This window comes from Lipotes vexillifer, unplaced genomic scaffold, assembly GCF_000442215.2.
Source record: "Lipotes vexillifer unplaced genomic scaffold, Lipotes_vexillifer_v1.1 scaffold83, whole genome shotgun sequence".
Lineage (NCBI taxonomy): Eukaryota > Metazoa > Chordata > Mammalia > Artiodactyla > Lipotidae > Lipotes > Lipotes vexillifer.
Window position 1 is genome coordinate 781,799 of NW_006799780.1, and position 22,270 is coordinate 804,068.

The window sequence follows — 22,270 nt, forward strand, 5'->3', positions numbered from 1 at the left end:
AATCCACTGTTATGTTCCTCCTGAGAAGCCTTCCCTCAATACCCGCACACAGTTGTGCTTAAGAAAATAAAAGAAAGATAAAATAAAAGCGTTCTTTTGCAAGCCAGTACAGGGCTGCATGGATGTGACTGGGTACACAGGGCAAGGAACGGGTGGTGGGAGAGGAAAGAAAGAAAGGAGTTCGGAGCAAGAATACAAGGATAGATCAAATTGTAATCTGTTGGGTCCTCAGATGAGGCGGTTGGTAGTAGATGCTTGTCCTCCTTTAAGACAAAAATCCCTAACATTGTGCTGTCCCTTGAACACGTCCGTGTGTGACCTAGGTGCACTGTGTATGTGTGTGTGTGCGCGCGTGTGTGTAGTGTCTGAGAGTGAGCGAGAGTGCGAGTGTGTGTGTTTCTGCCCACAAACCAGTCCATTGGTGTCTGATTTCAGATCCTGAGTCTACTCCCTGGTAAGTAAAATGACGGGAAGGATGATTTTTGCAGGGCGCGGGAGCAGGGGCGTGAGGTGCGGGCAAAGGGACAGGACGGGAGGCGGTGGGCGAGGGGGCCGCAGGCGTCGTGCAGGTGTGGATGGGAATGCAGCCAGTCAGAAGGCCGTGAGAAGAGTGCGAGCGGGAAGAGTGCGAGCGGGAAGGCCGGGGGTAGCGGGAAAGGATGGGGTGAGGCGCTAGAGACCGGGAGGAGGGAGGAGCTGCGTGAGACGGGGAGGGGGCTTTGGGGAGGCTGGGGGGTGCGAAATCAGGCGGAGGGGTGGCCTCGCGGTCTGGGGCTTGGGATGAGCCCGGGAGAGTGGAGGACAAGGGAAAGGACCAAGCGAGACGTGGCAGAGGCCTGGAGGGGGAAGGAGCAGGGGGCCGGGGCCGGGGCCGGGGCCGGGGGCGGGGGCGAGGCGCCCGGGCCAGGGCCCGAGCTGGGGCCCGGGCGCTAGCCGCTAGGGCCTCGGGGCGGACCTGGGGGCGGTGCCGGGGGCGGAGCGGGCCGGGCGCGGCTGCATTAAGTGAAGCTCATGGAGACTGTGTGCTCTAGCGCCTTGCGGCGGAGGGAGGCGATGCTCGTGCCCCGCCACACGTCGCTGCTGTCCGGGGAGCTGCAGAGCTGGGGCGAGCCGGAGACGTTGCTGGGGCCGGGGAGGGAGGCGGGCACCATGCCGGGAAAGGCAGGCTGGTAGAGGTGCGACTGCAGCCCCGCGCCGTTGGAGCCCGCCAAGCTGTTGGACAGGCCCATGGAGTTGGGCGGCGGCCCGGCCGCCAAGCTGCACTGGGACAGCGACTGTGCCATGGCTTGCTGCCTGCCCAGCGCCGGCGGTAGCGGCAGCTGCGACACTCCCGGCATGGCGGCTGCCGCCCAGCGGGTGTCGTTGGCATGGAAAGAGCACAGGCTGTCGCCCATGGCGGCGGCGGCGGCGGCGGCGGCCGACGGAAACTGAGGCAGGCCTGGCGTGGGCAGCAGCGTCCCCGGCGCACGGAACACGTTGGTGGTCTTCTTGCGCTTCTTCCACTTAGCGCGCCGGTTCTGGAACCAGACCTGGAGCGGGCAGGGCGGGAGACACACAGGACGCTGTTAGCCGGTGGGTGGGCCAGGAGGGGAGGGGGCTTGAGCCCTAGAAACCCGCGTCAGGTCCACCCACTCAGCTCCAGGCCGAACAAGTGCCATCGGCCCGGCACGCCCCCCGCACCCAGCCGGTGACCCTGGTTTTCCACCAGCTGGAATCAACCTGCGCCCCTTGCATCCACCGGGCGCCAACTCCCGGGGTCCTGAGTGATCGTGCCCCGGAGCGCTTACACACGGTGCAAACATACACCATGCGCAGTATTTCACCACGCCCCTGCACGCTGGCACCTTCTGTTCGCTGCTTAGATGCACAGGTCTGCAGGCAGGCATGTGTCAAGGCTGGACCCACAGGTGTACAAATGAAGATAAACTTGCGTACCCATGTGGCTTAAGAGCGTGCCTTATAACAATGATGGGGTATAGAATTTTCTGAAACGCTGTAACTTTGGAAATTGATGAAGGGCCGTGGATGACATAGCCAGTTCCAAAATCGAAAGACAAAGGAGAACCCCTAACGCCATGGATGACAGAGCAGAGAGGTTAATATAGTGATCCGTGTGGGAAAGCGAGCGCCACTGAGTTACAGTGTTGTTTGGGTCGCCACCGTGACTTCTGATTCGTAACGACTGGTACTGCTGCCACAAGTCCGTGCCTCGTTCTCAAGCCCCTCTAAGGGTACCTTTATCTGGGCTGTGCAAGTGTGCTGGAACCTGCTGCCGGAGCCCTAAGCCTCAGGGCCTTCAAATCTATTATTTTCAGGAACTTATTGAGGATCCCAAATAACAAGGCCTCCAATTCCCTCAGCCCCACCCCCCCCTTTCATCTATAAACTAAAAGCAAATTTTCTGACCACTACAAACTAAAAGAAGTCAAGTGTAAAGCTCACAATAGGTATGAATCAAATTTAATTTTGCTTAAACAAACCCAGATGTCTTTTTAAAGGAGATGTGTTTTATAAAATATACTCCAAAGTGAGCCTATTAGTTCTTTCTTAACAGTGACCCTGGAAGTTCAGACCTTACCAGACAAATTTGTCTATGAAAGTCAAATTCACCACCACAGGGGAAGGAAGGGTTCTTCCTGAAATATATCAAGTAAACTGCCTGACCAAGATAACATCCCCTTGCCCCATATTTAAATTTGATCTTTTTATTTTAAAAAAAATGCCAGCATGCCCACTTGGCAGGCTCACAGTTTAACATTAGTCAGTTGGAGGCTTACTATGCATAAATATAAATGATGTGGGACACAGCTCAGGTACTGATTGAATTTTCTCATAATTTGGCCAACGCAATTTGACCACCATATTCATGGCCAAAAGGTAATGCGTTAATCCAAGCTATTCAGTGTTTATTCTGCAAACTAAAGCATCATAAGTATGAGTAACTGACCGCCTTTCCCGGTAAACCGGCTATGCACAATGGTTTGTTCACACCCGTGCACTCTCTATGTACCAATGTGAACAGCATTGCAATCTAGAATCCTCTCCCGCTTTTGGGCTGGCCCTGGCCTTTCTACCCCGTCGCCCACCACCTTATCTTTCTCTGGTTTCTACCCCACTTCCCATGATTCCGCCTACTCCAGTGTCCAGATTGGGTAAAGATGTTGGGTTCTTTCCCTGCTAAAGCCCCTTGAGCTGGTGGCGCGGCGGATTAATGAGGCAGCAGAACCCTAGGTGGAGGCTGGGATCAATGCGGCAGGCCGCGGATTGAGCTGTTAGCGGCCTTCTGCGGAGAGCAGCCCGCAGGAGCCCAGGAAAGCATAGCGAGGAGACCTGCTCCCAGAGGTCGCTTTGCATTACCCATCCAAGGCTGGACCGGATGGAGCCCTAGACAAGGGACGGTGTCTGTGTCCAGATGGTCCCCACACCTCACACTCCGCACCCAGATACATTTTGAAAGATATCTATGAATACCGGTTCCTAGCCCCCTGCTAATGTCAGTGAATCCCGAAATGTTTGAATGTTTGGGGCTGGCACGGGGTAGGGGACTGGGGAAAAATGCAGAAGAAAGGGGGGAGAAATTGCCCCGAAGAATCTCAGTAAAAAGCACGCCTGCCAGAAAGGTTTCTGAATCTCAGGCCCAAGCGGAAAAGAACAGCTGTTGAAGAACTAAATATTATAGAAATAATCGAAAAATCGTGCTCAATTATGTTTGAGGGTTAGTAGTCAAATAATGGCTACAAAATTTTTTATGTTTCATGGCTTACTGGGGTTGAGAAAAAAATCTGCATGGGGTCTGAGCACCTCCGTTCCAAGCTATGATGCATATGTTTTAAAAATGTGAATGTTTCCACTTGAAAACTAGAGCATGACAGATTAAAATGCAGGTAAAACCTAAGGGAGATTTTGAGAATGCAGAGATGACAACTCCAGGAAATATATTAACCGCAGCCATGGCCAACTTTGTACTCAGTTTGAAATGCAGCTCTTCTCAGAAAATGCTTAATACAACAGTGAGAATCTAATGGAGGTTGGAATTTAAAAATCCACTTTCATGATATCTGCTGTTACAGTAATATAGACATACTGTAAATGTATTTTAAAATATATAGCCCGTTTAATTCCCCACCTATAAATGGCTCAGAAATCGAGAAAGAGAGGGAGAAAGAGAGAATATTACTTTTTTCCCCCTCGAAGCAAATGTTTTATGAAGATCTCATTGGAATCCAGCAAATGATTAATGTGAAGATTTGGGAGGAAATCTGGGGAGCTGTATTAAAGCCTAGATCTCAGGTTCATTTCGATCAGCCAGCCGTGAACTCTGGGCCGAATTCATTACACTTTAATAGTGCTGGGAGAGGAAGAAAATGCAATTTCTCATTCCATTAGAAAACTAGAAAATACTCTTGGCTTGTCCCCCTATTAAGATGTGGCAGGTGACAGGGCCATTCTGGGGGACACGGTCAATGGAATTACAGCACATTATTTTTGTTCGTATAAAATATTGAAAGGCAAGCCTGGCTGTGCAGAAGTTATTTCACTGATTTGGTTTTTATGTAAATAAAATATTGAAAGTTAATTAATCCGTGCTAGAGACTAATGATTATGCTTATTATATTGCATTTGATCGCGTAATTTGCATGATTCTCGCATTGCTGCTTAATAAGCCATTCCAGGTTATAAATAATTCTGAAATTGGTTTCTAATAATGGCATGCTATAAAAGGAATGGTTTTGTTATACTAGCCAGAAAAGAGGAGCGATATCAGACATGGAATTGGCCTCCGTGTGAGTAGAGGTGCTTTAATAAATACTTAAAAGTATGATATATGCCAGATATAGATAAAAATAAGTATTTTAGATCATTTAGTCTAGAATCAAAAAGTATCTTTAAAAACATACAATTGCAATAAATTAAATGTTTACATCATTTTTAATCAGTGCAGTGGCCCCATGTACTGAAAAGAATGTGTGGCAATCTGTTAACTATAAAGAAAACTACGAAGTACTCATCATATAAGAACATAAGCCAATTACTATTTAATTTGAAATTGGTCAAGGAGCAACGATACAATGAATTGCGAAGTAAATACATTTTACATAAATTATTTTTGCATTACATTACATAATGTTAATCATTTTGAAATGTTAATTAAGAAGGTTATGTTGATCTGATTACTTTTTAAACTATGGAACATTATTTTTAAAAATATTGAAATTGCCATTCTATTAAATTGTTCCTATCAGCAGCATCAAGCTATTATCTTTGGTTGAACATTATGTTGGAACAATTAAAGTACTTTGTCTCTATTCTTCTTGATTATTCTTCTGTGTACTTCTTGAAAATAACTGTTTCTATTACATAGTTTGGGTTTTATTTCATTTACAACTTTTTATATTAAAAGAATCACTGCCATTAACCTTTGGAAGACCTAATAAAGTTTAATAGACCTCATTTTCTTTTTTCATAAAGTCAGTTGTCCAATTATATTTTATTTGTGGTTCTAAGTTCTATTTTAATTTAAACTAATTACTAGTAAGCCTAGGTTAAGCAACAGCATTTTAGTCTTTAAAATAAAAATTATTATATAGCACTTCTCTTGAGTGACAAAAAATTTATGAGTTTTGAACCGACAGGATTTTAACAAGCCAGTACTATTATGAACGGTAATGGAAATATTGAAATTGTATATTTCTGTTAAGATTTGAACTCAATTTCAAAAGATTTAAAAGAGGTGTGAGGTAAAAAAAAAAAATTAAGAGCAGTAGTAATATATTTCTGCACAATGCAATTAACATGCCTTTGATGCTTAATTTCAATGGCCCATGATTCAGGGCTTCCAGAGTTCACTAAGGAAACCACCCAGACTTACACTGAGTAAAAATGTTAATCTATATTATACCCTGAATATTACTATATTAATTTGACCACTTTAAGTTCCTAATGACATTTTTTGCTGACTGTTTAAAACAGAAGCCTGTGCTATTTTTCCAGGTTAGACTATCTTTAAAATGCAGAATGGAGACAGAAAAACTCAACACCGTGATTAAGGACACTCTTGTCTCTTCTTAGATCAAATGTAAAGTAACTGAGATCTTTAAACTTCGATGTTTAAAATTTGTAAAGCAAAGATAGTTAAAATTTGTAAAAGCAGCTAGAGCTGAGATCAACACCCAGGGTAAGGAACAGAAAATACCACGTCCAAGACAGGAAAGGAAGGTTTCAGAACGCTGGATAGCTCAAGACTAAGCGCGCGCCTTGGACTTTCACCTCCAGCACCTGTCCATAAAATATTTGACATAATGTTTTCATTCTTCTAAAAAGCAGAAAAACTCCGAAATGCATTGGACTTATACTTTTATTCCCCGATTTTCAAAAAACTTACAGGTGTGGTTTTATAAGTCACATGTAATTTACAACTTGGATCAGGGTTGGATGAGAACAAGGGGTCAGTAATGATTTTGTCTACTGCCGGTCAATCTTTCCTGCCCCAAATATCATTTCTTCAAATCGGAGATCTTACAAGAAAGCCCTCTTTCCTTCCCACTCCCCAAGTTACCTTAGGGAAAACCAGGACTCATAGTCTGTGGGGGATCGCTCCAGCCTCTCCCAGCGCATTGGTAGGCCGCCAAGTTCAAAGTCTTTGTAAACATCAAAGCTAGGGATGTTTTGCCTGAGAGCGGCAGGAGTGTGATAAGCAGGAGAATAAAGCTACACCGTAAAACCCAGGTGTAGATCTTTTATGAAATGTGCCCATTTCTCCTTGTTTTCTCCCTTTTCATGTTTTCTGTATAATTGTTGCATTCTCCCATTTATCCAGACTCTTAACACAAACTCATTAGGGGATAATGAAATGCTTGTCAGTTACGAGAGCTGGAGTGTAATCGCGTGCTGGACTTAGCCGCCTGGGAGACACAGAAGATGGGAGACCCGAAGGTTCCCTTCTCAGGAGGAAGGAAAGGACCTAGCAATTGAACGACGCCGGCTTCGCTTTTGAGGAGTTTCTGCGGGGATGTGGCTATACTGGCAGGAGATGGGGGCACTGTCTGTCCATCGATGGGGCCAGTGTGCGGGCAGAGGAGCTAACTTGACCCAGGAAAGCGTAGGTAGAGGAAGCGCAGCCCGGGATCCCTGCAAGGGAAGGAAAGACCCTGCTTTCCTTCAAGTCCACCCGCCCCCTCCTTGTCTTCTGCCCTGGCGCCCAAGCCCAGCGTACCTGCACTCGGGACTCCGTCAGCCCGATACGGAGCGCCAGCTCCTCGCGCATGAAGATGTCGGGGTAGTGAGTCTTGGCGAAGCTCCTCTCCAACTCGTTGAGCTGCGCCGGGGTGAAGCGCGTCCGGTGGCGCTTCTGCTTCTGTTGGCCCTGCTGCTGACCTGCTTGGCTGGGGTTCGGGCCACCTTGGGGCCCCGGCTGCTTGTCCGGGTCCTTTGAGCTCACCGCCAGAGCCGCTAGGGCCTCGGGGCGGACCTGGGGGCGGTGCCGGGGGCGGAGCGGGCCGGGCGCGGCTGCATTAAGTGAAGCTCATGGAGACTGTGTGCTCTAGCGCCTTGCGGCGGAGGGAGGCGATGCTCGTGCCCCGCCACACGTCGCTGCTGTCCGGGGAGCTGCAGAGCTGGGGCGAGCCGGAGACGTTGCTGGGGCCGGGGAGGGAGGCGGGCACCATGCCGGGAAAGGCAGGCTGGTAGAGGGGCGACTGCAGCCCCGCGCCGTTGGAGCCCGCCAAGCTGTTGGACAGGCCCATGGAGTTGGGCGGCGGCCCGGCCGCCAAGCTGCGGAGACGTTGCTGGGGCCGGGGAGGGAGGCGGGCACCATGCCGGGAAAGGCAGGCTGGTAGAGGTGCGACTGCAGCCCCGCGCCGTTGGAGCCCGCCAAGCTGTTGGACAGGCCCATGGAGTTGGGCGGCGGCCCGGCCGCCAAGCTGCACTGGGACAGCGACTGTGCCATGGCTTGCTGCCTGCCCAGCGCCGGCGGTAGCGGCAGCTGCGACACTCCCGGCATGGCGGCTGCCGCCCAGCGGGTGTCGTTGGCATGGAAAGAGCACAGGCTGTCGCCCATGGCGGCGGCGGCGGCGGCGGCGGCCGACGGAAACTGAGGCAGGCCTGGCGTGGGCAGCAGCGTCCCCGGCGCACGGAACACGTTGGTGGTCTTCTTGCGCTTCTTCCACTTAGCGCGCCGGTTCTGGAACCAGACCTGGAGCGGGCAGGGCGGGAGACACACAGGACGCTGTTAGCCGGTGGGTGGGCCAGGAGGGGAGGGGGCTTGAGCCCTAGAAACCCGCGTCAGGTCCACCCACTCAGCTCCAGGCCGAACAAGTGCCATCGGCCCGGCACGCCCCCCGCACCCAGCCGGTGACCCTGGTTTTCCACCAGCTGGAATCAACCTGCGCCCCTTGCATCCACCGGGCGCCAACTCCCGGGGTCCTGAGTGATCGTGCCCCGGAGCGCTTACACACGGTGCAAACATACACCATGCGCAGTATTTCACCACGCCCCTGCACGCTGGCACCTTCTGTTCGCTGCTTAGATGCACAGGTCTGCAGGCAGGCATGTGTCAAGGCTGGACCCACAGGTGTACAAATGAAGATAAACTTGCGTACCCATGTGGCTTAAGAGCGTGCCTTATAACAATGATGGGGTATAGAATTTTCTGAAACGCTGTAACTTTGGAAATTGATGAAGGGCCGTGGATGACATAGCCAGTTCCAAAATCGAAAGACAAAGGAGAACCCCTAACGCCATGGATGACAGAGCAGAGAGGTTAATATAGTGATCCGTGTGGGAAAGCGAGCGCCACTGAGTTACAGTGTTGTTTGGGTCGCCACCGTGACTTCTGATTCGTAACGACTGGTACTGCTGCCACAAGTCCGTGCCTCGTTCTCAAGCCCCTCTAAGGGTACCTTTATCTGGGCTGTGCAAGTGTGCTGGAACCTGCTGCCGGAGCCCTAAGCCTCAGGGCCTTCAAATCTATTATTTTCAGGAACTTATTGAGGATCCCAAATAACAAGGCCTCCAATTCCCTCAGCCCCACCCCCCCCTTTCATCTATAAACTAAAAGCAAATTTTCTGACCACTACAAACTAAAAGAAGTCAAGTGTAAAGCTCACAATAGGTATGAATCAAATTTAATTTTGCTTAAACAAACCCAGATGTCTTTTTAAAGGAGATGTGTTTTATAAAATATACTCCAAAGTGAGCCTATTAGTTCTTTCTTAACAGTGACCCTGGAAGTTCAGACCTTACCAGACAAATTTGTCTATGAAAGTCAAATTCACCACCACAGGGGAAGGAAGGGTTCTTCCTGAAATATATCAAGTAAACTGCCTGACCAAGATAACATCCCCTTGCCCCATATTTAAATTTGATCTTTTTATTTTAAAAAAAATGCCAGCATGCCCACTTGGCAGGCTCACAGTTTAACATTAGTCAGTTGGAGGCTTACTATGCATAAATATAAATGATGTGGGACACAGCTCAGGTACTGATTGAATTTTCTCATAATTTGGCCAACGCAATTTGACCACCATATTCATGGCCAAAAGGTAATGCGTTAATCCAAGCTATTCAGTGTTTATTCTGCAAACTAAAGCATCATAAGTATGAGTAACTGACCGCCTTTCCCGGTAAACCGGCTATGCACAATGGTTTGTTCACACCCGTGCACTCTCTATGTACCAATGTGAACAGCATTGCAATCTAGAATCCTCTCCCGCTTTTGGGCTGGCCCTGGCCTTTCTACCCCGTCGCCCACCACCTTATCTTTCTCTGGTTTCTACCCCACTTCCCATGATTCCGCCTACTCCAGTGTCCAGATTGGGTAAAGATGTTGGGTTCTTTCCCTGCTAAAGCCCCTTGAGCTGGTGGCGCGGCGGATTAATGAGGCAGCAGAACCCTAGGTGGAGGCTGGGATCAATGCGGCAGGCCGCGGATTGAGCTGTTAGCGGCCTTCTGCGGAGAGCAGCCCGCAGGAGCCCAGGAAAGCATAGCGAGGAGACCTGCTCCCAGAGGTCGCTTTGCATTACCCATCCAAGGCTGGACCGGATGGAGCCCTAGACAAGGGACGGTGTCTGTGTCCAGATGGTCCCCACACCTCACACTCCGCACCCAGATACATTTTGAAAGATATCTATGAATACCGGTTCCTAGCCCCCTGCTAATGTCAGTGAATCCCGAAATGTTTGAATGTTTGGGGCTGGCACGGGGTAGGGGACTGGGGAAAAATGCAGAAGAAAGGGGGGAGAAATTGCCCCGAAGAATCTCAGTAAAAAGCACGCCTGCCAGAAAGGTTTCTGAATCTCAGGCCCAAGCGGAAAAGAACAGCTGTTGAAGAACTAAATATTATAGAAATAATCGAAAAATCGTGCTCAATTATGTTTGAGGGTTAGTAGTCAAATAATGGCTACAAAATTTTTTATGTTTCATGGCTTACTGGGGTTGAGAAAAAAATCTGCATGGGGTCTGAGCACCTCCGTTCCAAGCTATGATGCATATGTTTTAAAAATGTGAATGTTTCCACTTGAAAACTAGAGCATGACAGATTAAAATGCAGGTAAAACCTAAGGGAGATTTTGAGAATGCAGAGATGACAACTCCAGGAAATATATTAACCGCAGCCATGGCCAACTTTGTACTCAGTTTGAAATGCAGCTCTTCTCAGAAAATGCTTAATACAACAGTGAGAATCTAATGGAGGTTGGAATTTAAAAATCCACTTTCATGATATCTGCTGTTACAGTAATATAGACATACTGTAAATGTATTTTAAAATATATAGCCCGTTTAATTCCCCACCTATAAATGGCTCAGAAATCGAGAAAGAGAGGGAGAAAGAGAGAATATTACTTTTTTCCCCCTCGAAGCAAATGTTTTATGAAGATCTCATTGGAATCCAGCAAATGATTAATGTGAAGATTTGGGAGGAAATCTGGGGAGCTGTATTAAAGCCTAGATCTCAGGTTCATTTCGATCAGCCAGCCGTGAACTCTGGGCCGAATTCATTACACTTTAATAGTGCTGGGAGAGGAAGAAAATGCAATTTCTCATTCCATTAGAAAACTAGAAAATACTCTTGGCTTGTCCCCCTATTAAGATGTGGCAGGTGACAGGGCCATTCTGGGGGACACGGTCAATGGAATTACAGCACATTATTTTTGTTCGTATAAAATATTGAAAGGCAAGCCTGGCTGTGCAGAAGTTATTTCACTGATTTGGTTTTTATGTAAATAAAATATTGAAAGTTAATTAATCCGTGCTAGAGACTAATGATTATGCTTATTATATTGCATTTGATCGCGTAATTTGCATGATTCTCGCATTGCTGCTTAATAAGCCATTCCAGGTTATAAATAATTCTGAAATTGGTTTCTAATAATGGCATGCTATAAAAGGAATGGTTTTGTTATACTAGCCAGAAAAGAGGAGCGATATCAGACATGGAATTGGCCTCCGTGTGAGTAGAGGTGCTTTAATAAATACTTAAAAGTATGATATATGCCAGATATAGATAAAAATAAGTATTTTAGATCATTTAGTCTAGAATCAAAAAGTATCTTTAAAAACATACAATTGCAATAAATTAAATGTTTACATCATTTTTAATCAGTGCAGTGGCCCCATGTACTGAAAAGAATGTGTGGCAATCTGTTAACTATAAAGAAAACTACGAAGTACTCATCATATAAGAACATAAGCCAATTACTATTTAATTTGAAATTGGTCAAGGAGCAACGATACAATGAATTGCGAAGTAAATACATTTTACATAAATTATTTTTGCATTACATTACATAATGTTAATCATTTTGAAATGTTAATTAAGAAGGTTATGTTGATCTGATTACTTTTTAAACTATGGAACATTATTTTTAAAAATATTGAAATTGCCATTCTATTAAATTGTTCCTATCAGCAGCATCAAGCTATTATCTTTGGTTGAACATTATGTTGGAACAATTAAAGTACTTTGTCTCTATTCTTCTTGATTATTCTTCTGTGTACTTCTTGAAAATAACTGTTTCTATTACATAGTTTGGGTTTTATTTCATTTACAACTTTTTATATTAAAAGAATCACTGCCATTAACCTTTGGAAGACCTAATAAAGTTTAATAGACCTCATTTTCTTTTTTCATAAAGTCAGTTGTCCAATTATATTTTATTTGTGGTTCTAAGTTCTATTTTAATTTAAACTAATTACTAGTAAGCCTAGGTTAAGCAACAGCATTTTAGTCTTTAAAATAAAAATTATTATATAGCACTTCTCTTGAGTGACAAAAAATTTATGAGTTTTGAACCGACAGGATTTTAACAAGCCAGTACTATTATGAACGGTAATGGAAATATTGAAATTGTATATTTCTGTTAAGATTTGAACTCAATTTCAAAAGATTTAAAAGAGGTGTGAGGTAAAAAAAAAAAATTAAGAGCAGTAGTAATATATTTCTGCACAATGCAATTAACATGCCTTTGATGCTTAATTTCAATGGCCCATGATTCAGGGCTTCCAGAGTTCACTAAGGAAACCACCCAGACTTACACTGAGTAAAAATGTTAATCTATATTATACCCTGAATATTACTATATTAATTTGACCACTTTAAGTTCCTAATGACATTTTTTGCTGACTGTTTAAAACAGAAGCCTGTGCTATTTTTCCAGGTTAGACTATCTTTAAAATGCAGAATGGAGACAGAAAAACTCAACACCGTGATTAAGGACACTCTTGTCTCTTCTTAGATCAAATGTAAAGTAACTGAGATCTTTAAACTTCGATGTTTAAAATTTGTAAAGCAAAGATAGTTAAAATTTGTAAAAGCAGCTAGAGCTGAGATCAACACCCAGGGTAAGGAACAGAAAATACCACGTCCAAGACAGGAAAGGAAGGTTTCAGAACGCTGGATAGCTCAAGACTAAGCGCGCGCCTTGGACTTTCACCTCCAGCACCTGTCCATAAAATATTTGACATAATGTTTTCATTCTTCTAAAAAGCAGAAAAACTCCGAAATGCATTGGACTTATACTTTTATTCCCCGATTTTCAAAAAACTTACAGGTGTGGTTTTATAAGTCACATGTAATTTACAACTTGGATCAGGGTTGGATGAGAACAAGGGGTCAGTAATGATTTTGTCTACTGCCGGTCAATCTTTCCTGCCCCAAATATCATTTCTTCAAATCGGAGATCTTACAAGAAAGCCCTCTTTCCTTCCCACTCCCCAAGTTACCTTAGGGAAAACCAGGACTCATAGTCTGTGGGGGATCGCTCCAGCCTCTCCCAGCGCATTGGTAGGCCGCCAAGTTCAAAGTCTTTGTAAACATCAAAGCTAGGGATGTTTTGCCTGAGAGCGGCAGGAGTGTGATAAGCAGGAGAATAAAGCTACACCGTAAAACCCAGGTGTAGATCTTTTATGAAATGTGCCCATTTCTCCTTGTTTTCTCCCTTTTCATGTTTTCTGTATAATTGTTGCATTCTCCCATTTATCCAGACTCTTAACACAAACTCATTAGGGGATAATGAAATGCTTGTCAGTTACGAGAGCTGGAGTGTAATCGCGTGCTGGACTTAGCCGCCTGGGAGACACAGAAGATGGGAGACCCGAAGGTTCCCTTCTCAGGAGGAAGGAAAGGACCTAGCAATTGAACGACGCCGGCTTCGCTTTTGAGGAGTTTCTGCGGGGATGTGGCTATACTGGCAGGAGATGGGGGCACTGTCTGTCCATCGATGGGGCCAGTGTGCGGGCAGAGGAGCTAACTTGACCCAGGAAAGCGTAGGTAGAGGAAGCGCAGCCCGGGATCCCTGCAAGGGAAGGAAAGACCCTGCTTTCCTTCAAGTCCACCCGCCCCCTCCTTGTCTTCTGCCCTGGCGCCCAAGCCCAGCGTACCTGCACTCGGGACTCCGTCAGCCCGATACGGAGCGCCAGCTCCTCGCGCATGAAGATGTCGGGGTAGTGAGTCTTGGCGAAGCTCCTCTCCAACTCGTTGAGCTGCGCCGGGGTGAAGCGCGTCCGGTGGCGCTTCTGCTTCTGTTGGCCCTGCTGCTGACCTGCTTGGCTGGGGTTCGGGCCACCTTGGGGCCCCGGCTGCTTGTCCGGGTCCTTTGAGCTCACCGCCAGAGAGGCCGGCGTAGAGCCCACTGTGGTGATGTCCTCCCCGGGCAGCAGAGTGGCTCCCTCGACTGGGTCGGAGTTGGGCGCTAGGTCCCCCGGATGGCCCCCGGGGTCGGAGCCCCCCACGCCCAGCCTACACTTCACCGCCTCCCGGTGGCCCAGAAGCTCGGCGGCATCTTTCATACCTGAGGAGGCAAGGGGATGGTGGTCACTACTGTCCTGGCCATGCCAGGAGGGACTGATCTCCCCGAGGTCCTTTTTCGGCCCCATCCTCGGCTCCCTCTGAGCCCGCGGTCGCCCTACGGAACAATCTCCCGGGATGCTCAGCTGGGTTCCCCAGGATTTGGACAGCCAGGCTGTAATACCGTCTCCCGGCCCTTTCCCCTCTCTCCACCGCGGGGTCCCGTAGTAAACAGCACATGCTTTCTTCTCTCCCACAATGAAACACTCCCAGTCCCGGCAATGAAACATGCCTCGGAGTCCCTTTCATGAACCGCACCCCTTGTGCCCCAGCAAACCGAGAGCATATCCTTCGACCAGGAGGGAAAAAAGAAAAGAAAGAAGAAAAATTAAATGATTCCTTCGTTGCTGCCCGACCTGCGCTGAGGCAGACTGACGAACTCTACCTCTGGCCCTCAGTTGATTCCCTCTCACTTTCTCGGAAGATGAATAAGTCTCCAAGCTTTCCACCTCCCGAAACCAACCCAAATCAGCTCCGCCTCCCCCTCAAATCAGAGAAAGTGTTTGGAAAATGGAGTCACATCCATCACCAAAGATTCCCAAACCGGAAACCCTGAGCCCAGTAACCCAGGCAGCGTTAAGGAAACTCAAGTAAACTCTCTAGACATAACAGTGAATCAAGCTTTAGAGAATTCAACTTTTCCTTCCGGAGAAATAAAAGGAGCATTCCTCTCGGCCACTGGCAATGACGAGTCCCTTTGCAGGCCGGATGCCCGTGAGGATGAATCTGGCTTTTCTCCTTTCTCAATGAGCACACTTAGCAAATCCGCTTCTACTGTAGCGGCTTCTCCTTCAAGACCGATTTTTACAAATTCAACCATACTCAGACGAGGAAGAGAGAAAGAGGTAGTGGGGAGAGAGGAAGAGAGGGAAAAAGAGAAGAAAGAAATCTCAAATTAACGCAAATAGGAGGTGAAAAGAGAGAAAGAAAAATGCTTCCAAACAAATTATCACGGGGTAGGTCGTTCCCTTAAAAAAAATAATAAGGGGGAGGGGGAAAGAGAGAAAATAAGAAAAAACAAAAAGTAACAACATTTCCCAACTCCTCTGGATCTACATATTCCATAGATTTTTTAAGAAGACGATGTTAAATCAAATTAAACTTTAATGCAGCACAATTACTTTTAAAGAAATTAGTCCATTTAGGGCACATTAAGGTAAAATAAGGAACAAATTGACAATTTCCTGCCGGGGCTTCTCCTGGCTGCCTGGGCGAGAGACGCGCACTCACCTAGCCTGGCGTCCAGGAGGTCGGCGTGAGACAGCATCGCGCACCGCTCCAGGGTGAAAGCTGTTCCCCCCAAATTTTAGCGGTTTTAAGTTATTTAAAATAGATATAAGCTATAAGCTATACGATATAGATATATATAGATCACCTAAATGAAAGAAAATTCGGTTTGTGGTTAAAAAGGGGGCTTCTTGCATTATAATGTCCTTTAGAGAGACGGGGAGGTGCTTAACAGTTGAATGAACCCGTGAGCAGCTCGGCGAGGGGACCAATCAGGAGGGCAGCCTGCAAATGTCAGCGCCCGGAGAGTCCCCCACTCCGCCCGCCCGCCCGCGCCCGCCCGAGGAGGCGGCGGCAGCGGCAGCCCCGGCGGCTCCAGCCCCGAGCAGCTGCTAAAGCAGCGGCGGCCGCCTTGCCCTCGCCCTGGGCTTCTCGGCCCGACCTCCGATAGTTCTTCCCAGGGATTTCCTTCAGGCACACCTTTCCTTCTCCTTGTTCCGCCCTGCTCGCTCCAAAGGCGCAGCTCTGTCTCTTTGAGCTAGGGTCTTCCTGGGAAAGAGGCAGGGCAGGGGACAGAGCAGGGCATGACCCCCTGGTGACCCGAGAGTAGCCCCCACCAGCGTGCTGGGCAACACTGGCCTGCCGCTGGCGCAGGCCTGCCGATCCCGAGCACAACAAGGGCACGCCGCGCCCTCCAGACCGCGCCTAGACTTCGCTGCCGCCCAGCAGGCCTGCGCCTAGGGTCCAGACGCCCTGGCTGGGACCCCGGGCCTACAGAGTCCCAGCCCCGCGGCAGGGCCTAGAGAGCAAAACAGCAGTCGACTGCCCCGGCGCTGCCAGGCCCCGACGTCTGCTTCAAGGACCCATGCGCGGTGCCGATTCTTGCACTTTGCACGTTTCGAGCCCGGCTTCTGCTGCTGCGCCTGGCCCACGCTTGCATCCTGGCCCACAGCCCGCTCCTTTGGTCAAAGTTTCTGAGTTCAGCTCGGCTCCCAACTCCACTTAGGCTGTAAATAAAGTTAAATGCTCTTTATTTTCCTCTCGAATATGTTAAACTACTTGAACAATTTAAAGTGCTTTGCACAAGTGAAGCGAACCATTTCTAATGTTCTGATTTTTCAGAGCCAGCCAACAACAAAGTTAAGATTAGTAATATATTTCTAACCAGAGTAATTTTCAAGATCATTAGGCATTTATGTAATTAGTGCCAAATCTATAAGCTTTTATTACGATTATTAGAGTAAAATCAGTATAAATTTGTACTAATTTACTACTGTTTAGACTTGGCTGTCAAGACCGGAGGTTCTTATTGTAAATGATAACTGAGGAAATTAAGTGCAAAATTCTGTACCATTTCTGATCTGCTCCTAAACAATCTGTTTCAATTGTATTTGTAGCAGAACATAATGCCCTTTTAAAGTTATTTGACTTGTATTTTTATTTGCAACACAAGAAGAATGCCCTCTTCCCAGGCACAATGAAAACTGATGTTTACTACTCTCAACTTGATTAACATTGATTTTTAATTCGAGAGTGATGCAATTAAGATTAGTCATTTAGTGCAAATAAAGCTTCCACAAAAGGGTGGCCCTATGAAGTCTGTTTTAAATAATACCGAACAAATGGCTTTTTTTGTTCGCCGTCCAATTGACTTACACAAAACATTGGAAATGCTGCCTGAGAGCAGATGCGAGAGGAAGTGTGTGTGTGTGTGTGTGTGTGTGTGTGTGTGTGTGTGTCCTTAGCTATGTGTATGTGACAGGGACCGAGCAAGGAGACAAAGGAGGCGGCAAGCCGAACTCTGGGGCAGTTTCCCTTCCTCTTCTCTCCTGCAGCCCACTCCCCTCCTCCCATGCACACACACACGTGCGCGCGCGCGCGCACATCCACACACACGTGTGAGTGTCGGGATTCAGCCACAGCGGTTCCTTCCGAGAAGCGGAGACCGCTTCCGCCGAATCTGCGCGCTTGGCCGAGCTTCAGCGGCCGCCGAAGCTGCTGCAAAAGCGGTCTAAGTGGGACGGGGGCTGCGGTTCGGCGGAGTCCGAGCGGCGGCGGCGGCTAGTTTGGGAGCCTTGAGGGTGCTCGGCAAGCTCCTAGTGTCCTAGCGAGAAAGGCTTTGCTTGGGAGGAGAATACCTAGACCTAAAGCAGATAGAGTCCCTCCAATAAAAGCTTTCCTTTCCCCAAACAAAGCCCCAAATCTAGAAGCTACGGCTCGCGGTGAGCGCTGCACGAGGCAGGATAGCGGCCCTGGGCGGGGCGGCGTGCTCCCTGGACGTGGTTCCAGAACGCGCACCTGGCTGCAAGTTCCCGGGGACTCGAAGGGGGTTTGTGCCCACCGGGGTGGGGCTTGGGGGTATCTAAGACCAGAACGCAGGGGCAGAGGTGGGGAGAAGTGTCAGAGTTAGAGACTGGAGGCCTGGCGGCAACACCCTAATCCTTCAAACCGGCAGGTCCGCGGAAGGCAGCACAGCCTTGGCTCGGCACCCTGTCTGGAGGGAGAGAGGAGAGGCCGCCACCTGGAGAGAGAAGGAGACGGGTGCGGGGCCTACGCGTGTGTGCACACAAGCGCTCGTGTCCTCAGCCCACAGCCGCCCCCAGAACAGCCGTGGACCGTGCAGCATTCTCCCACACGCACACGCTCGTATATTCTGTTTCGTTGCATCTTTCAAGTCGATAAATAAATGTGTAATAGTTAATGTGAAGACATCAGAGTAATAACAATGGGACGAAATCAAAGGATTATCCATCTCTGTTAGTAACCGCTGAATAACAATGTTGCGGCGTGATTGATAGCTCGCTTCATTTTATGACTTTTCTATTGGTCTTGATTTTTATAGCAGTATAAACAAACTAAATCATTTCTTCCAAGACTTCAGAGCATAAGCATCTGGGGGTAGGGGTGGGGGGAGAGGGGAAAAGGAAAGAGGAAAAAAAGAGGGAAATCTGAGAGTTGGGAGGGGGTGACGGGTGTGTTATGGGGGCGTCGAGCGCAAGCTGGAGCTGGACCGCGAGTCAGGAGCCGGCTGCCAGCAGGCGTGGCGAGGAAAATGACAATAGTCTGGACGTAAAATGCTCGCCCCCGCGCCCGGTTTCCTCTCGCAGCTCATTTTGGCCAATGTCTGAATCCACCTGGGCAGCGCCTGAGATGTATTTAACAGAGTTTTATTCCTTGTCATCTTCCCACGTTCCTCGGGCAGCCGGGAAAGTGCCGGTCAGGCCCATTGCTGTTGATAATTTAAGGCATTTCCCACACGATCATGGGAACTGGAGTCCCTAACAAGGCGAGGCTTCAGCGCAATGGCCCCCAAGTCTTCGGAATGACAAGAATGTCTTCAGAAATCACTTCAAAGCAAAGTAGAAGGATTTTCTATGACGGATCCAGTGATTTTTCCTCAATAAATAGGTTTTAGATTGTTACACACACGTAGAAGCGGAACAAAGGGAGCTACTAGAAAATATATTGGCTGCCCCTAATAAAATTTATTTAGACAGTTTACTTCTCATAAAAAATAGAGATTGAATTTTGTACAAGAGACTGCCAAGGGGCAATGCACAGGGAAATCATTTTTTTCTTTCTCTTTTTTCCCCCTTCTACTTTTTGACGAAGCACAAAGAGCATTTAAAGGCCAGGCAATCCGTTTCCACTGCCGCCGGGCCGCGCGCCCAGACAGAGCCAGAGAACTTTGTAGTTTTGAAAGAAGGCGGCTTTCTGGGAGATATATATTTTTAAAACAAAACAAAACAAAACAAAACCTTGAAGGCTGATTATGTAAACTACAAACACAGCAACTACAAAATCGGTTCCTTTCATCCTGCTTTGCCATCCTGGTCCAGAGCAAGATTTAGAAACATAGCGGTGGCTGGATCGAGAGGTGGGATGGTATGGGAGATCCATGCAGCAAGTGCTTTAATGACGGGTTTATGCTGATTAGGTTTGTAATTCTGATTTTTCTCTCTACTTGTATTTCTGCGTTCATTGCAAATCCTTTGTAGAGACACAGAGAGAATAAAAATATATACCAGATGCTCCAGAAGAATTGGGTAGTGTGCCCAGTGCCCTAATTGCTTTTTCCACTTACAGAAGCCTTGGGTGTTTATTAAACGTAACTTTCGGCTGCCTGAGCTGTTTGTAAACTGCTCTCTCTCTCTCTCTCTCTCTCTCTCTCTCTCTCTCTTTTTTTTGCAGACAGTGGGATGAAATATGGTGCGTTATTATTCACATTCCTTGGGTAGTGTGCCCAGTGCCCTAATTGCTTTTTCCACTTACAGAAGCCTTGGGTGTTTATTAAACGTAACTTTCGGCTGCCTGAGCTGTTTGTAAACTGCTCTCTCTCTCTCTCTCTCTCTCTCTCTCTCTCTCGCTTTTTTTTGCAGACAGTGGGATGAAATATGGTGCGTTATTATTCACGTTCCTGCTATTAAATGCTGAATTGTAACATTGTTCCATTTAATGAGAAGCGCCTCCCTCAATAATTAACGATCTCACATTTTCCTATTTTCTTGCCTGATGAAAAGAATCAATTTTAATTCGTGGTAAATTACAGCCATGCTTTTGGGTATTATTTGCTTACAGAAAACAAATCAAGTGACTTGAACACTCCTGTTTACTTTTCTAGATATGCAATAACCCAAACGCAGTGGCAAATCAGATCGTGTTCCTCAGGCCTACCTTAAAACCTCAAACAGAATAAAGAGTAGGGGTAAATACTTGAGGAAAAAAACCCAGGAAGCTCTCAAGTCCACTGTGCTTGAAACAATGGTGACCACTTTCTCCCACAGCTTTCACATCCCCGGGTGCCTGGAACCGTTGCTCTGCCAGCCCTCACCCTCACCACCCCACCCCCTTCCCGGAAAGGGGTCAGTGGTCCCCTTCTGGCCACACTGAAGTTTGGAATGGCTTGATGTCTCATCTGGGGGGAGTCGATGTGAGGATGGGGTGAGTGGAAGGAAAAGGATCTGGGAGGGCAGTCAAGTCTCTGGGAAGAGGTGACAGGCGCTTCCACACTTCTCTGCCTAAAAGAACACTCTCGAGGTCCCCAGCAAAAGAGACCATAGCCACAGAGGCTTTGGCTGAGGACTTCGGCCCGGCCACTGCGAAAGCACCCTCGGCTGGCCTTTGGGCCGCGGCTCCCGAGGGGCCGAGTGAGCGCCTCTAACCCCTAGCCAAACAGGCCTGGGCCCAGCCCCCAAGTGCACTCTCCAGTCCTCTCCGGGCGAGGAGTACCTGGACTCAGGGCCGCTCCAGCCAGGGTTGTCCCACTGATGTCGCCGCGGAGCCTGTGGCCGAAAAAACTCCTTGCTTACGGGACCATGGCTCCCCAGCCTGGGAGCTAAAAGCCAAGGACCCACACTCCAGGCTTCATTTTTTTTTTTGGCGTAGGGAGCGGGGGCTGCGTGTGTTTGACACGTGTACTTGTGTGCGCGTTTGTGTGGGCAGTGTGTATCCACTGCCTGCTCACGCGAACCTCGGGGTTGTACCGGCGCTGGCAGAGGGGCCGAAAACTCGCTCCCAAGGAGTCTGATTTCCTACCCTTCCCAGAAGCCTGTGGCGATACACGAGTCAACATAATTTTTTTTTCCGCTGCAGTAAACAGTTTCCCATACATTCGAGTTTGCAAACTACAGCCATGCAGTCCACCTGATGACTCTTCTTGGGCGCTGGAACCGCTCCCTTGCTTATTTTTTTCAATCTTTGCCTTCCAACAACTAGCATCCGCGGCCCTCAATGCCGAAAGCTCGGCACAAAACAATGACGGATCAGTACCCGCCCCCTGACTCCGTATCTCCTCTTTTTTGCCTTTAGCCCTGTAATTTTAATGGCCCCAATCAGCCACATGGCATATAAGTAACACAGAGATTTTGTTTGTATGTGTTAAGTTCTCTGCTTTTCTGATTTCTATTTACTCAGGATAAATAATCATATATCAGTTATTCAGTTAGGTGACAAGGCTAGTAATTGGAATAAAAAGAAAAACATCTCATCCTTATCTCTTTCTATAACTAGATATAGCGCTAATAAGACTGCATCAATCTTATCTAGCAAATAAATAAAATAGACAAACAAACAAATTCGCCTCCAACAAGTTAATGCGGTGTATCTGAGTGGAAAGTAGATATTTTCACGCATTCTGGAGATGAGGAGTGACTTTTAATAAAATCACAAGAAAAACAAATGTAATTCTGTGAGCCATTTCTTGGAGCCGCCGGGGCCCGCCCCCTCCCCACTCTCTCCCCGCCCTGCTCCACTGTCCCAACCTTTTTCTTTTCACAAGCAGCTAGTCACAACCTAAGAGGGACACGGCGAAAGCCTTCTCTAGCTATTTTACACTTTGGTGGGGGAAGGTTTGGGGGAAGGAGATATAATTCTACGGGGAGTGAGCCTTCCTCAAGTAGAATTTTCTCTTCCCCGGTCTTCTCTCTCCTTTACCGTCCTGCCCTTCCTCCTCCTTTTGCTTCCTTTTTCCTCTTTCCTTTTACTCCCCCCCTTTCTCTTTCTTTTATTCTAGCTTCCTCCTTTCTCTTTTTCTTCTTTCTCTTTTTGTACCTTTTCGTCTTCCCATTCCTTCCTCTCTTTCTCTCTTACTCTTTGCCTCCAACCTTCAGTCTCCTCTTGCACTTTTTCTCTCGCTTTCTCTTTCTCCCCTTTTCTCTGTTGCCCTTCCTCTCTTCTTTCTTCTCCACCCCCCCCCCCCCCTCT

The 22,270-nt window shown here is 47.7% G+C and overlaps 2 protein-coding genes across 2 annotated transcripts; both read right to left on the reverse strand.

The window, feature by feature from the left end:
* Nucleotides 1-998: 998 nt before the first annotated feature.
* On the reverse strand, nt 999-7,486 carry LOC103086063 (homeobox protein orthopedia-like; the record flags this gene model as incomplete). Its single annotated transcript, XM_007471983.1, has 2 exons — nt 999-1,529; nt 7,214-7,486. Coding segments are annotated over 2 exons (804 nt in total), but the record flags the coding sequence as incomplete, so codon positions are not given.
* Nucleotides 7,487-7,511: 25 nt separating this feature from the next.
* LOC103078457 (homeobox protein orthopedia) lies at nt 7,512-15,608 on the reverse strand. The gene is made up of 4 exons (XM_007471957.1): nt 15,572-15,608; nt 13,876-14,285; nt 7,811-8,191; nt 7,512-7,679 (listed from the first exon to the last, which is right to left on the reverse strand). Exons 1-4 carry the CDS (start codon nt 15,606-15,608, stop codon nt 7,512-7,514), a joined length of 996 nt encoding a protein of 331 aa, XP_007472019.1.
* Nucleotides 15,609-22,270: the final 6,662 nt, after the last annotated feature.